The sequence below is a fragment of the Hibiscus syriacus genome, unplaced genomic scaffold (assembly GCF_006381635.1).
Source record: "Hibiscus syriacus cultivar Baekdansim isolate YM2019G1 unplaced genomic scaffold, ASM638163v2 tig00110332_pilon, whole genome shotgun sequence".
NCBI lineage: Eukaryota > Viridiplantae > Streptophyta > Magnoliopsida > Malvales > Malvaceae > Hibiscus > Hibiscus syriacus.
Window position 1 is genome coordinate 8,949,362 of NW_024062688.1, and position 15,916 is coordinate 8,965,277.

General features: G+C 34.2%; 1 protein-coding gene across 2 annotated transcripts; it reads right to left on the reverse strand.

Moving 5' to 3' along the window:
- Positions 1–206: 206 nt before the first annotated feature.
- Positions 207–10,708, reverse strand: LOC120119737 (AUGMIN subunit 3-like). Of its 2 annotated transcripts, none has more exons than XM_039139552.1 (18): positions 10,433–10,708; positions 10,280–10,316; positions 10,094–10,197; positions 9,606–9,801; positions 9,264–9,330; positions 8,716–8,819; positions 5,477–5,561; positions 4,477–4,534; positions 3,987–4,118; positions 3,474–3,543; positions 3,120–3,177; positions 2,977–3,032; positions 2,270–2,422; positions 1,448–1,559; positions 1,200–1,341; positions 998–1,073; positions 749–844; positions 207–401 (listed from the first exon to the last, which is right to left on the reverse strand). In XM_039139552.1, exons 1-18 carry the CDS (start codon positions 10,606–10,608, stop codon positions 270–272), a joined length of 1,854 nt encoding a protein of 617 aa, XP_038995483.1. In that variant the 5' UTR covers positions 10,609–10,708; the 3' UTR covers positions 207–269. The 2 variants fall into 2 exon arrangements, with proteins under 2 accessions (XP_038995483.1, XP_038995484.1); XM_039139553.1 differs by having other exon boundaries at positions 263–401; positions 4,477–4,531.
- Positions 10,709–15,916: the final 5,208 nt, after the last annotated feature.

The window sequence follows — 15,916 nt, forward strand, 5'->3', positions numbered from 1 at the left end:
ATTTTTAAATATGTTGAAATACATTATTTTAACCTATTTTAAACTATAAATTTATTATCCTACAAGTTAAATCCGTTAAAGCCTTGCTACACACGTAATATAATAAAAATAACTATAATCAAATATGATTTTTCTGATTTCTTTTCTTAGGAAAAGAGTAGAGAACTGCGATGATAAAAATACAAACCAAAAGGTACAATCAAACATTGAAATCAGATTTTCACAAACACAAAAACGAATAGTTTTCATCATATACCAAACAGAAAGGTTCAGGAATCTTGCAAAGCTCGAACACGAGCAGTTAATTCCCTTACTTGGCTCCTCAATCGTTCCGGATTGCAGAAGAAGTCCACAAACACCCGCCTTTGAAGACCAACCTCTTGCGAGTGATGTTTTACAATCTGCATACCATACCAAAATTTTCAGAGCTCTATATGATCGATTTTAGAAAAACACCTTCGAGATTTTAAACATTTTAGCATTCTCAATGCAATCACACAAGCAATTCAATAAGTTTTTATGCCAGCCGAAAAATCTTTCGTCCACTGGTTAAGAGGGACTTCTCAAAAGATTCTCCGCCATTATGTAAATCTAGCACATATCTTCTTTTTCTGAATTTCTAGCACATATCTTCAACTGTGATAAATTGGGCATATACTGGAATGGGAACTGAAAAACGGTTGTAATCATATGAAGTGATATGCACGACTTCATCCACGAGGGAAACTGTTTTATTAACTCCGATTACCTCGTTCTTCTTGCAGTGTTCAAGTGTAACCTCCTCGACTGCGGCAGAGAGCTTTGCATTGATCTTTTCCATTTCATCCAGCTCTTTCATAAGAGGCTAAAAGGGGGCATCGAAATGTCAGAAAAGAACGTGAATTTTATCATGCAAATGAAAGGCCGTGTAATGAGGATATGATAATTGACAGAATAATGCTTCAAGTGGAAATGACAGGAAAAATCGACACGGCTTTGCACAGATAGTTGGACATACCCGAGGTGTCAATATCGGCTGTGCAGTTGTTGAAGATGCAAATAATAGTTGCTGCAAACTTTGAATAAGAATGCACCTGGCACAATAAAGAAATACCAGATACTCAAAATTTATCAAATCACAATTCTAAAGTATTTAACTATGTTTCCAATAGCAATGTTGAATAAAATTTCTAAAATACAAGCAAAATAGAATAACTCACAACTCATTGATGCATCTATATCTGTCCTCAGGAAGAGAATTCTCAAGATCGGATTGAAGAGCCATCAATTCCGAATGCAGAGCAGATATTTGTTGCACAATGCCAGGAGCAGATACGTATGTTGATAAACCAGCCTGTGCATCTAAAGGAAACGCCAAAAGCAACCACAAATCAAAATCCTTCAGCTAAACGAAAACCCCATATAGAAACAATAACCCGGTCTAAATATGTAACCATGGGGACATTACTTGAATGGATACTTAAAAGGTCTCTAACACCATGCAGAAAAGTGTCCCGGTCATCCACTGCACCTTGCTCTTGGACCTCGGATGCAGCTTGAATTAGTGCCAAGCAACGCCCCTAATTGATAATAAACAGCTTTTAATGTTAGGATTTCCAAGGAAATCAGAAACAGTACCCAAAAGACTACTACTACCTCAGATAGAATTGAATCAAGATTTTAAAGAAAAAGGATCCAAAAAGCACTTCAGAAAGAACAGGCTCTAGATTTAATATCAAATAACTTTTTAACCAGTGGCTGAGAGTTAGTTACCCTCATTGATAGCGACACATGTACTGTACTCAATGAGAATGTCCAAAGTTCTAATTTCCCTTCAAACACTAGCAGAACAAAAGAAGAGAAAAATAGAGGGGGGAAACAACATATTCACCAAGAAGGTAAAGACCTATAGGAATTTTATTGGAACATCTTTTTTTCTTACTTCCATCTTTAACAATGGTAAATAATTTGAATTTGATAGTGCTATTTGCCTTGTTCTTTTTAATATCAGTACAAGTAAAAACTATCTTACACCAAAAAATAGAGATTTCAATTCAACCTCTAACACTCAAAGCTTAGACATTAACATGGACCATATCACAAACAGAAAGGCGAAACAAAAATGTGCAACATCGCAATTCATAAAATTCCAAACTAGGAGAGCAGTAACTTGTAAGTTAGAAGTGATAAATGTATTAATGTCCCTTTGGGCATCATAGAAAAAGGCACACTGATAGAAACATAAGGATGCACATAAAAATACCAGACCACATCATAAGATCAAACATACCACCCGGCCTTTGGTTGCTGACAGGTATGCCTGAAGCTCTGACTCAATAACTTTAAGCAATGAATATGCTCCAAGCATATTCTTCTTTTCCAATTGACAAGCTATTTTTAAGAGCTGATGCCTTGCAAGATGATTGATCAGATGATTGATAAACTGCAAAAAGAAATGGAGAATGCTTAGCATGGCAGTGCATAACTAGAGAGATGAGAGGGGGCAACTTTAAACAATTCATGACTGTTGCTTCAAGTGGTTCTGATGCTAGTAAAAATCTGAACGCTACACAGGTTCTTGATCACAGCAACATGTCAAACATATTTAATTAGAGTGTGCTATAAATATGAATTATTTAACTGGAACAGTTATCAACTTCCATATTTGCACTGAACTGCCATATTTTCCTACGAGGAAGCATCAAAGTCTAACCAACACAGTAGACATGATTGAATACAACTGACATGCCAAAGGAACATTTTTTTTCTTAACAGGTATTGTAAAATGGTGATTATTCCACATGTCTGTTCTTAGAATCTTAGTTTCTCGTCAACGCAAAATGCATTATGTCTCCAATAAAAACTAAGAAGCAAAAGTTCCATGGTCTTAAAAGGTTTAGGATATGGTTCTGCTTTTTATGTTGGGGGGGAGAAAAGAAAAGAAACCCAAGCAAGATATAATGAAATAAACAACTTTTGAATAGTAGCCAAACATACCGCTTTTTGTCTGCTAATATAGAACTCTTGCCGCATAACCTTTAGATCATAATCACCTACAAGCAGATATATTTACAATATGATCACTGACATAACTGTTGACCTGCTTTCAGTTCTCAAAAAGAAAAGCAAGGAAACTATACCTTGCAAAATGTATGTGTCCTGCAGTTGCGCTAACTCCCAGCAAAGATCTGGAATAGTCTGGAAAAAGAGAGGTGAAAGCGGAAAAATAAAGAGAGTCAACTTAAATAAATCCCCGAACTCCAAAAAAAAGAACTAGGACATAGAAGTAAAATAATTTCTGAACATCATCTCTTTTTACCAAAACACTCTTGTATTTCAGGTCATGTTCTGGCACAATCTCAAATGGGGCACCAATTTAACAAAACTCCAGTGTATATAATTTACTCATTTTGGAACACAGCAAACTACTTATGTAGAAGATTTGGGTAAAATCAGGAAACGCAAAAGACAGAAAGAAAAATACTCAAGCAAACCTCGGATAATAACTTCTCTTCTTTGTGATAAAGGTTTGAAACTTCTCCAACCAATTCAGCATGCTTTCTTCTGCAAATTATAATCATGAGTATATAACAATCATGATAAGTAGGAAGATCTCTATAGGTATTTCCAGGGATGATGAGCCACAGCCTTAAGAAACTCAGGCCTTTTTGAAGTTAATTTTCAAGAGTAGAACATTTTTTAGTCTTATGATAATTAAGTCTATATAAACATTTGATTATAAAATTGTGGTTGGGATGGATATTTTTTTTCAAAATTTCTTTTTAAATGATTTTTTTACAATATCTTCCTTAGACCAGCATATGGATTCCCTAAAAGCAGATCAAGGGCATTGCCCATTACAGCAAAGTTCATTTGAACACAACAAAGGTGTCGCTTTACAGGATCAGTTAAACAGTGAGATGGATGCATTAATCAAGGAATTGGTTAATGAGAACACAAAGTCTTGTACGCTGATTTCTATAATGAATTAAATTGTAAAACAATACCTAAGGGAATGAAGATCAAGATGAATATGAGCTTCATCTGATGATATTTGAGATTTAAGTGTCATGAGAATGGCTTGCTGCTTGGCATTCTCAACCTGGGCTTCTACCCATTGTCTTTCACTTGTTCCAAATCTGTCAAATCATGACCAATAAATTTAAATTATACGTCACTTCCACATCATATGACATGCTGCTGAAGAACTAATTTCAAATGTTCTGACAAAACTTGTTTTATCTGTTTGTTTTCTAACCTATATATAACTTGATGCAAGTGTAAGAAAATAATTTGCAGCAATAATCATTCTACTTTTTTATTGTAAAAAGGGAAAAAGTGATATGGAAAGAAAAATCTTCTCCTATCTCCTACAAAACCAAAATTTCCTCAGTAACTACTAACGTTCAAATAATAAAATTAGTTGAACTGCAACAGGTTTAAATCATGATTTAAAAAGAATATTTAGAAAGTTGTAAAGATTAAAAAAATACACACATGGAACGAAGCCGCTGCAATTCAGATACACGTTGATGGTGTGACTTCTCTAAATCCGCTGCATTCAGATAATAATAGAACCAAAAACAAACAAATGTAAATTTACCAGTTGATGTGCTACTACATAAAACCGGGACAATATAATCTGGCAGAGCTACATTAAGTCAGTATTCCACTATCTTTAAAATATAGTACGGGTGCATGCCATCATTTTCTTCATACCTTTGCGCCTACATCTTCAAAAGTTAAAAAATACAATCTAAAAACATAACCCACGCATTTGGTAAGAATGTAACAAAGAACTATCAAATTCTTCCTTTGATTAAGCTTTTGCAAAGAACCACGTGCAAGAAAATGAAAAAGCCTTCCAAATATTCACCTTAGATGTTCAAAATAACAGATAAATATGCATTCAATGACTCATATTCCTCTAACAGAAACTAAAGTGAAAAAATATAATAAAATGGAAACAATTTTAAGAAGATAGGTCCTTAAAATACATAGTTAACCCCACCTATTTTTAGAAAGAAGTAAACCATTGCACAAAGCCAGTTGTTACTGTTTGTACAGTGCTTTTGCTTGTTTTATATGAGGTACTTATTAGCTTCACCACTCAAAGAGGCTCTAAAAAGGCAGCAGCTGATGCTCATTTTAAATAGGAAAAGCATATACTTCATCGGTTCAAATAAATACTAAGAAAAATAGAAAATACAGCAACTGCAAAAAAAATGAAGGGAAAAGATATAGGAACAAGAGAACAGGGACAGAGAAATTTAGAATAAAGGCACAACAAGACAAAAGAAGATGGACTTTCCCGTTTTCCACTAGAAAGATAATCTGGGAACAGGTTCGAGTGAAGACTCATTCAACCATAAAGTTATGAAATAACGGTATACATATATACAAATAAGCAAAAGAAATACTTATTCCTTGAATCTAAAGCATACCATTACTAAAAGGAAACCACAGAGCTTTACTCTAAGAGCAACATAGTGAATACCTCTTACTAAGCTGTTTGAGACATCGTCAAGACTAACCCATGAGCATTTTGATTTACCCTCTTCAGCAACTAATCGAAAAGGAACCTGTGTGAAATTACTAATTGAGTCAACAAAATTAATAGAATAAAAATACATAAGTCTCCGTATGTATTAAAGAAAACTGTTCAAGGCAAAAACCTTTGACTTGCTACATTTTAACTTATATTACCTCGAGAATCAAGCATTTCATGAAAAAATAAACTTACTTTGAAACATAAAAGCATATAAGAAAACTTAGACCTCATTAAAGACATAAAAAGTAGCAAGAAACTTCACAAGATGGAAACCTACTGAAATAGTTGAAGATCACAATATTTTCTTGCTTGAATTGAAATGAAAGCAAAGTTTCATAGTATCACAAATCAAAGCTACTATTCCCAATCCTGTGGCAGCTCTAATTCTTAATAAAGGAGACCAAGCCGCACATTCTAACACACTGTCTTTGCTATTCAAGTCTCCACAACTTTGGATTTAACACGTCTGAGTTGCTGGTCAGATAAATTTTAAACCAAACAGTTTACCAAATGAATTATTCATCATAACTAGCAGCATGAAAACTGAATACAGCTTGTCAGCCCCTGAAGACCAAAAATAATTAAACTTGTCAGTAACTTTTATTCCCTCTGACCAGCACCAGCACACGTAATCGAATGATGTATTTTAAGAAATTAAAACTCCTATATATTACCCACTGATGCATTGCCTTATGTTATTTGTTACTCCCTGAGCAGACACGTCAGAAACAAGAAGGTAACCAGCACTACTTTGGCATGAGTGTTAATGGTATGGAAGGATCATATATTTAGGCGACCAGAAATAAATACAATCTAAAATATGCACTAGGACATCTATTGCCATATGGAGATAAGAGGCTGATGGTAATCTACATGCAACTGTTCCAGTTTGTGAGCTGCCCAAACTACATACTATATACTTTATAGAGTGGTGTCCATGCAAATGAATTAGAGGAATTAAAATTAACATCATCACTACAGAACAAGAGAAATGAGGATAATCAGATATTAACTAGGCATAGTCCCATGTGTATACTTTCAGGAAAGCGAACTGCTTCAGAAAACCATTGGATACAACTAAATAATATGGTAATTACATGATATACAATCTGCTTAAATTGAAATGCTTCATTTTGTTACTCTCCTTTGGGGAAGGATTTCTTTTTCTGCCTCGTACTCTTAAATTCTCTCCCCTAGGGTGACGTTTGGTTCGTTGGAATGTTTATGAGGGAATTGAAATCTATGAAGGAATTGGACTCTGTCAGGAATTGGAATCCAATTTCATATTCTGTTTAGTTGGCAGAAAATTGAATTGGAATCCAATTCCATATTCTGTTTGGTTCGCAGACATATCAGATGAATTTAATTTCAGTAATGTAAAATGACAAGATTGTCCTTCTTGTTTTTTGCTTAATTTTAGTTTGTTTTATAAATTACATATAGCAATATATTATAAAAAAATTTAAAAAAAATTAAATTTTAATTTTATTGATTGATTATTCATTTTAATAAATTATAAAAATCATGTTAATAAACATCATAAGTTAAAATCATCCCAATTAGGGATGGCCATGGGTCGGGTTGGGTTTTTGGTCCACCCGACCCGACCCGAGAACAAGGGAACTTCCATACGAGACCCGACCCGACCAAAATAAAATTTTACCCAACCCGACCCGAATATATGAACTAGAAACCCGACCCGAAATAATAAAACAAATATTTTTATTCAATAAAAATAGTGACTTAATTGGAAAAAATATATATAGAGAGAGAGGGGTATTATTGTAATTATTCCTAAATATATAAGGCAAAATTACATATTTTTTGGGTCGAGTCGGGTCGGGTATTTTTCACCCTAAACCAGAACTAGACCCAAATATCACACTTAAAAAAACCCGACCCGACCCGACCCGAAATAATAAAAAATATTTTTATTCAATAAAAACAGTTACTTAATTGAAAAAAATTATATATAGAGGGGTATTATTGTAATTATTTTTAAATATATAAGGTAAAATTATATATATTTTCGAGTCTGGTATTTTTCATCCTAAACCAAAACTCGACCCGACTTGAATATCACACTTAAAAAAACTGACCTGACCCGACCAAAATAAAGTTTCACCCGACCCGACACGAATATATGAATTAGAAACCCGACCCGAAATAATAAAAAAATATTTTTATTCAATATATGAATAAGTTACCAAAAGATTGACGAGTGTAGTATGGTCAAATTTTAATTCCCTCCAATAAGGGAATTAAATTCCATCATAGAATGGATGAAATTCACTTCCCCTCATTTGATGGAAAGTTGGAGCCATGAGGGATTCCAATTCCCTTAAAAAACTTGAACCAAACATGGGAAAGTCGTGGAATTGGATTCCAATTCTCCCTAATTCCAAGGGATTCATGCCAACCAAACGCCACCTAGGAGTGAGGAAAAAGTTGATTAAACCAAAATAACCGAACAAACAGAACTGATTTAACCAAAATAATCAGTTTATTTGGTTTTTTTATTTATTTAGCTTTATCCCAATAAACCGATTTAACTTTTAATTAATAAATAAACCCTAAACTCATATTCATACCCATCCAAATATTCAATATCATATAAAACCCAACCCCAACATACTCGAAATATAAACCCAACCTAAAAATTAAAATACAAACACAATTGAATTGACCAAATAATTAATTTAAATATCCAATTAATTAATTTAATCTAAATATGAAATTAAATATACAAACATGAAATAACTTAACCCAATTATCCAATTAATTTGATTAATTGCATATATGTTTAATTTGACAATGGTAATTTTTTATTTTATAAATAAATAAATCTTAAAAAGCAAAAAAAAAATGTATTAGTTCAGTTTATGCAGTTATTTCAATTTGGTTAGGTTATTTCGGTCTTAACAATAAAATCAGTTCAATATACTCGGTTTAGATGGCTTAACCAGTTAATTCAGTTATAGGAATATAAAAACCAAACTGACCAAACCAACTGGATGCACACCTCTAATCTCTCCTGAAATTTTGCAAGGAATTTTTTCCCGAGTTTTACACTTTAGGGAGAAAAATGATGCTTAACAAAAAAAATGATATGTTAATGATAAAATTGTTGAAGACTATGCAGCAGAAAGAAATGAGATTAAAAAAATGATATTTCCAGATCATACCGTGTCTAGTTGCTTGGCAAACCACTTATTTAACTCCATTATGCAGGATGAATCTCCAACCAAGTACGGATGGAAGTCAGAATAAGCCAAGTAGATGCCTTCCTCTGCATGTAAACATCATGAGTTAAAGCTTATCAACAAGAAGCATGCAAATAGAAAAGTTTCCCTCTATTCTTTCATTCCCCTAATGCTAAGGACAAAATCTCAAGCTCCTATATCCATTTGTTATTTGACAGTTTTTGAGAACCAGCAAGGAAACAGCATAAATATATTATCACCATGAAAAGAACCAAATACACAGTTACAAACGTAATGCAGAAGACAATGAGATTCAAAGTAACACAAGCAAACTGATGGGCTTCCAAAACGGGTATAAGGGATTAGGCAGAGCATTATAAACTAGGCAGGGTTAGGGGCAGTCTTCATTGACGTAAATCAAACCCATACTGAGATCAGCCTCTTACACAACTGGATCAAAATCAAATGCATCATTTTGAAATGAAGATAACAACGTAGAACTTAACATAATAAAAAAACAAAAACAGTACCATCTCCGGAATGGTAATGTGCCAGCTCTTGTGCTGTAGATGCTATTTTTCCAAGAACTTCATTCATCTAAATCACAGAGGAAAAAGAGGGATAAATACTGCTTCAATATTAAAGCAGATAAACAGTTTCCTCTGAGAAAAAAGCTATGAAAAAAATTAAAAGGAAAAGCTATCTTTTAAGATAAATTTTCATTTAATTCCTTTTATACTCTTTTCTGCGGAACCAAGTCATGCAGCATAAACAACAACTCAGAGATATATATTCCATCCTAGTTTGATCAAATTTGAACATAAAAAATTTCAAATATTTAAAGTGACAAGAGATAGGCTAGATTTACGTACCTGCAAGTTCCTTCCTGAGAGACTATCATCTATTGTTGTAAGGTGTCCATTAGCGGTAGATGTAGCAGCAACTCGTGCCCGTCTTCCATGGATCAAAGCTGAAGCCTGACCCGTAAGCATATCAAACTGAGACTGCAAATGCCTAAGTTGTTTCTGAAGCTCTAAGGCTTCAGCTTTATACGCTGCAGTTGCATCCCTACAGAAAAAAAAAAAAGAAATCCATCAGTATAACAAGCTATTCTGGAGTACACTACAAATATATAATCCTCTCTGAAAATGCGACATCAAGAAAGATACATCCAGGCTATCTAAAAATACCACACCAACACCAACCCTTAGCTAATGTCTTCAGGGTTATCAGCAGCTTAATCTTGAGTCGCATCATGCTTAATCTCTTCATATAGCAAGAAGAAAAATATTAAAGGAAACGCCAATAATGACACAATGCCGTCTGCTACTGGTGTGCAGCGATAAAGCAATAGAAATACCTAATATCTTTTAATCCTTCTTCAGCTCCAAAAACTGCCTCCTGATTGTCCCTCCTCGAGGAGAATGCCGAAATGCTATCATAAGCAAAGTCCAAGTCTTCCCCCTATTTAATCAAACAAAGTTCAGATATTAATGCCCTGCCCCAAAAATTGCAGCAAAATGACACGTAATAAATAAAAATTGACCTCCAACAGCTTCCCTTCTTGTACGATTTGCTCATAGCTGCACAAATTTAGATTGATTCCATCAATGATAACCTAAATAGAGGGTTTAATCTATCGATTTTATTTCCTAACCAAAGAGAAATAGAGGAGAGTAGAAATGGAGAGGGAACTGACAGGGAGAGTTCGGAGAGGGAGAGGACGTTGGAGGGGCGGAGGGAGGAGCAGATCCAGTCAAGGATGGGGCGGGTATCGTCGTATTGGAAAGGCCACTCGAAGCTATCGAGGTCCAATTTCTCTGCACCTTCGTATCCCAATTCCCATAGCAATGCGCAGAGTCTCGCCCCACTCATTCTTCACTTTCTCCTTCTTAGATCTTTATCTTCATTTCAAAATTTCCGAATTCCTAGCTTTCCTTTTGTGAGAAACTAAGAGAGAGAACTTTTTTTTGGCGCCGGCCTCATTGAAAATAATACGAAAAATAAAATAAAAGAAAATCATAATATAGGGGGAAATTATTAGTTTCTCAATTGTAGTATATTTTTAATTTTGTATTTTGATTGTGAAACAATATTAAATGATCATTTAAGTTTTCGAAAATTATGAAACGATAACCGACTGTGGATAATTTTTGGACGAAAAGTTAAAATCACAATTAATATCATTAGTATAACAATAAATTTAGGGTTAATTTAGCATGACTTTTAAAAAATGACTTTAAAAGTGTAGTAGAAAATAATTTTTAAAAATGCAGTTTAAAATTTTATTGTTTAGGGTTATTAAAAAATAGTATGAAAAGATAAAATTTCCATTACAGACATTATGTTATAAATTAAAGATATAAAATTTAAATTATATTTACATTTATTAATACTATGATATATAAAAAAATATATCAACTTAAACAATTATAAAAATATAAAAAAATATTTTAAGGTAACTCATTAATAATATTTTTATAAATGAAATATTTTATTAAGAAAAAATATATATTATCAATACTTTTTAACATGTGAATATAAAATTATTATGAAATAATAATTTAAATGCTTGTTTGTCAAAAAATATTATAAAAAATACATTAATGCTTGCAAATTAAAGTGAATTTTAATATAAAAATCATAAATTTTATTTACTTTTAAGTAATTAAAATAAATTATTTTTTAAGGATGTTAATATTAAATTATTAAAATAAAATGTAAATACATGATTCAGTGGAGACCATGCATTAGTAAGGGTAAAATTTTAATTTTCTTCCAAACACAAAATTGAAACCGATTTTTTTTATTTTTTAGCCATTTGACATTGATTTTGATTTTACGGTCAATACGAGTTTTTTAGGTAAAAGTGTGTTTAGAAAACCCTACACCAAACAAGGCCTTAATCTCTAACTTTTACACATAATTATAAATCTTAAGCTTAAAACCTTAACTTCTAATAAACAAATTATGGTTAACGGGTGTATTCAATTTGATTTTTTATTGAACAATATTGTACAATTAAATTGAATGACAACAATTTAAAAAAAATCAGTTTAATTTAGTCCAGTTCCATTTTATACTTTTTGAATGTTCACTATTTTCAAACTCAACATCAAGAAAAATAAATAATTTCAAACTTAAATGAATACAAACACACAATTTAAATTCAAAATTATTCCAAACATAAGTATCTCTGGCAGGATCTTAGTAAGTTGCCCTTGATACGAGCCGTTGGATCTTGGAAGACAATTTTAATATCCTCTTTTCTAGCACAAAAAATTCAAATATCTGATTTTGTGTAAAAAAATATCCGAAATTAGATTGAGAAAAACTAATTTTTTTAAACTGGATCGGATATTTAAAAATCGGATAGTATAATCAGTTTGTAAAAAAATTGGACGATCGGTTTTTTTATCAGATTAAAAACCGATTTTTATCCGAAAAAAATTCGGTCTGGAGTTTTAAAAACTACCCGTTAATATAGCCGTCGGGGGGTTTTGTGACCGTTTTTTCTAAAAAAAATCACCATTTTACCACCCTAAATATGTATAAATAAGTTGGGGATGTATTTGGTTGATTACAACTTTTTCAAATCTTATTACACAACACCTAAACATCTCTCAAATCTTATTTTTGTAATTTTTTGTTCATCATGGCTACAAATACCGACCCTAACACGACTGAATCTTCCGTCGGAGAAAATTTTGAAGTCGTGAGAGTGATCGAACACACTCGAAACAAGAGTAGTGCTGCTCACGACCACCGGTTTTTTTATATCCAGTTTTTTTAAAAAAACGGTTTTTTTTTTCAAACCGAAACCGGTTACACCATCCGATCCTCTAAACCGATTAGGATCCAAACCGATTTTTTTAAAATCTGATTTTTTGACTAGACGAAAAAACCAGATCGGTTTTTTATACGACTTCGTGCATGTCTACAAGAGAGGGAGAGCTGGAAGCATATCGGGATGTAAACTTTTCCAAAATTTTATAGACCTCCACAACATTCAGGACCTCGATTTTAAAGGCCTTAAATCCACCTGGACCCGCGGGGCGTATTCGAACGACTGGATCGTATTGTGGCTAACAATATGTGAGCCTCCCTAGCCCCTTCCTTAGTGGTCCACTACCTCCATTGCTTTAAGTCTGACCCTCGACCTCTGCTTCTCCGCACCTTGGATACCGCTCCCCTTGCCCAAATATGTCCATTTCATTTCTTAGCGGGTTGGATTAATCATCCAGATTTTAAGTACTTCATTCGTGACAATTAGTCCTCTAATGGTAATATTCATCATTTGATAAGCAATCTCCCCAAGGCCCTTAAAGAATGGAATAAAAACATCTTCAACAATGTTACCTAGGAGAAAAAAAGGCTTAAAAATAGCTCTCTACAATTCAAGTTGCTATGGACAACTACGGAACTAGTTTTCATCATGAAGAAGAACTCAGGATCCACACTAAACTTGAAAAGGTGCTTGATCAATAAGAACTTTTGAAAACAAAAATCATGTGACACAGAGATCTCGAAAGGCGATCGAAATACCAAAAACTTCCATAGTCGTGCCCTTAATTGTCGTAAGACTAATCGTATCCAAACGCTGCATTTGAACGATGGCAATTGGTTTTATGATGAGAATGTGCTTCGTATGGAAGCTGTAAACTATTTCGCCAACATTTACCGTGATGAAGGAGGTCGTACTGAAACTTTCCCTATCAGAGAGGTTTTCCTCGCTTATCATATCGAACATTTGCTCTCTTGACGCCTAGGTTTCTAATGAGGAAATTCGTTATGCGCTCTTTCAGATGAGTCCCCTTAAATCCCCCGACTGCGATAGTATGCACGCTGCTTTTTCTAAAATCAATGGAATACTATGTTGGATCATAAACTTGATCCATTATGGGAGCCTAAACCCAAACCCAAACTAAATTGATGTCATTACTTACATCATTTAATTAAAGATGTCATTGCTTACATCATTTAATTAATGATGTCATTGCTTACATCAATTTAGTTAGGTGAGAGTTAGATATTTGTTGAATTTGTAATGGTTTAAATTAGTTTATTTGTGTGGTGTAGGATTGTTCTTGAGTAGTATAAATACCCCTTCCCATTTTAGTTTTAAGCATCAAGAAAAATTAAGAGCTTCTAAGTGAGTGAAGAAGCAAAGTCTTATAAGAGTGAGTTGTAGTTCTTGTTTTTGAGTGAGAGTACTCTTGTAATATTTGTTTGAGTTTCAATAAAAGTTGTTTGTGTGAGTGTTTTATTTCCAACAAAGTGGTATCAGAGCGAGTTGGAAAGATCGAAGGTCTCGACAAGAGGAATACGACGCCGCCAGAATTTTCTCAATCTGAGTTCTGACGCACCGCCACGCACCGCCGGAAGACTGCTGCCAGAAAATCGAGTTGACTCACCGAGTTGAGCCGATTCAGCCGAGTTGGAGCCCTTGACCGAGTTGTCCAAGTCCCTCCAAAGTTTTTTTCATCGTTCCGGATTCATCCGTGCAATCGGATTTTACAAAATCTCATTATATTGAGAGATATGGCAAATGGTATGGCACCATTCCAAGTTCCGACACTCAACAACAACAACTACGACAATTGGAGTATCAAAATGAAGGCACTTCTTGGATCACAAGATGTGTGGGATATCATAGAGAAAGGCTATAATGAGCCTGCGGATGATGATGTTTTTGCTACTCTTACACCAGATCAAAAGACAACTTTGAAGGATTCAAGAAAGAGAGACAAGAAGGCTCTCTACCTCATCTATCAAGCATTAGATGATGATGGTTTTGAAAAGATTTCAAGTGCAAGCTCTAGCAAGGAAGCGTGGGAGAAGCTGCAAACCTCTTACAAAGGATCCGAGCAAGTGAAGAAGGTTCGTCTCCAAACATTAAGAGGTGAATTCGAATCCTTAAACATGAAAGCATCTGAGTCTATTTCAGATTATTTCTCAAGAGTAGTAGCTGTTTCTAATCAATTAAAAAGAAATGGTGAAAAGTTAGACGATGTGAGGATAATAGAGAAGATACTCCGTTCGTTGGATCCCAAATTTGAGCACATCGTCGTGACGATTGAAGAAACTAAAGACTTGGAAGAAATGAAGATCGAACAGCTCCAAGGATCATTGCAAGCATACGAAGAGAAGCATAAAAAGAAGCATGAGTTTACTGAGCAACTCCTCAAGCTGCAACTCAAGGATATGCATGAGAGCCAACGCAATGATAGAAACCAACGTGGCCAAGGCAGAGGTAGAGGCCATGGACGAGGTGGAAGTCGAGGTCGTGGACGAGGCTGGAATTACAACAATAACAATTCCAACAACAACTATGAGAAAGGAGAAAGCTCAACACGAGGCCGTGGAAGAATTAATCCAAACTCAAAGTATGACAAATCTCAAATTCGATGTTATAATTGTCAAAAATTTGGGCATTATGCTTCAGAATGTAGAGCTCCCAACAACAAAATTGAGGAGAAGGCCAATTACGTGGAGGAAAAGACAGATGGCAAAGAAACTCTTCTTCTAGCACGAAAGGAAACTGATGGTGGCCAAGCAAATTCCTGGTATCTTGACAGTGGTGCAAGCAATCACATGTGTGGAAGGAAAGACATGTTTGTGGAGCTAGACGAGTCAGTAAGTGGAAATGTTTCGTTTGGAGATGATTCCACAATAGCAGTGAAAGGGAGAGGTAACATTCTTATCCGTTTGAAAGATGGGAGACATCAATTTATTTCAAATGTCTACTATGTGCCCAATATGAAAAGTAACATTTTAAGTTTAGGGCAACTGGTAGAGAAAGGTTATGATATTCATATGAATAATTATAATCTTTCTATAAAAGATGATAAGAATAACTTCATTGCTAAAGTGCCGATGTCAAAGAATAGAATGTTCTTGATCAACATACAAAATGATGTTGCAAAGTGCCTGAAAGCTTGCTACAAAGATGCATCATGGCTTTGGCATCTTCGATTTGGGCATCTCAATTTTGGAGGTCTAGAGCTATTATCTAAGAAGGAGATGGTGAAAGGACTACCTCACATCAACCATCCTGACCAACTCTGTGAAGGGTGTCTAGTCGGGAAACAATTCAGGAAAAGCTTTCCAAAGGAGTCAGAGACAAGAGCTAAGAAGCCACTTGAGCTCATCCATACCGATGTGTGTGGACCGATCAAGCCAA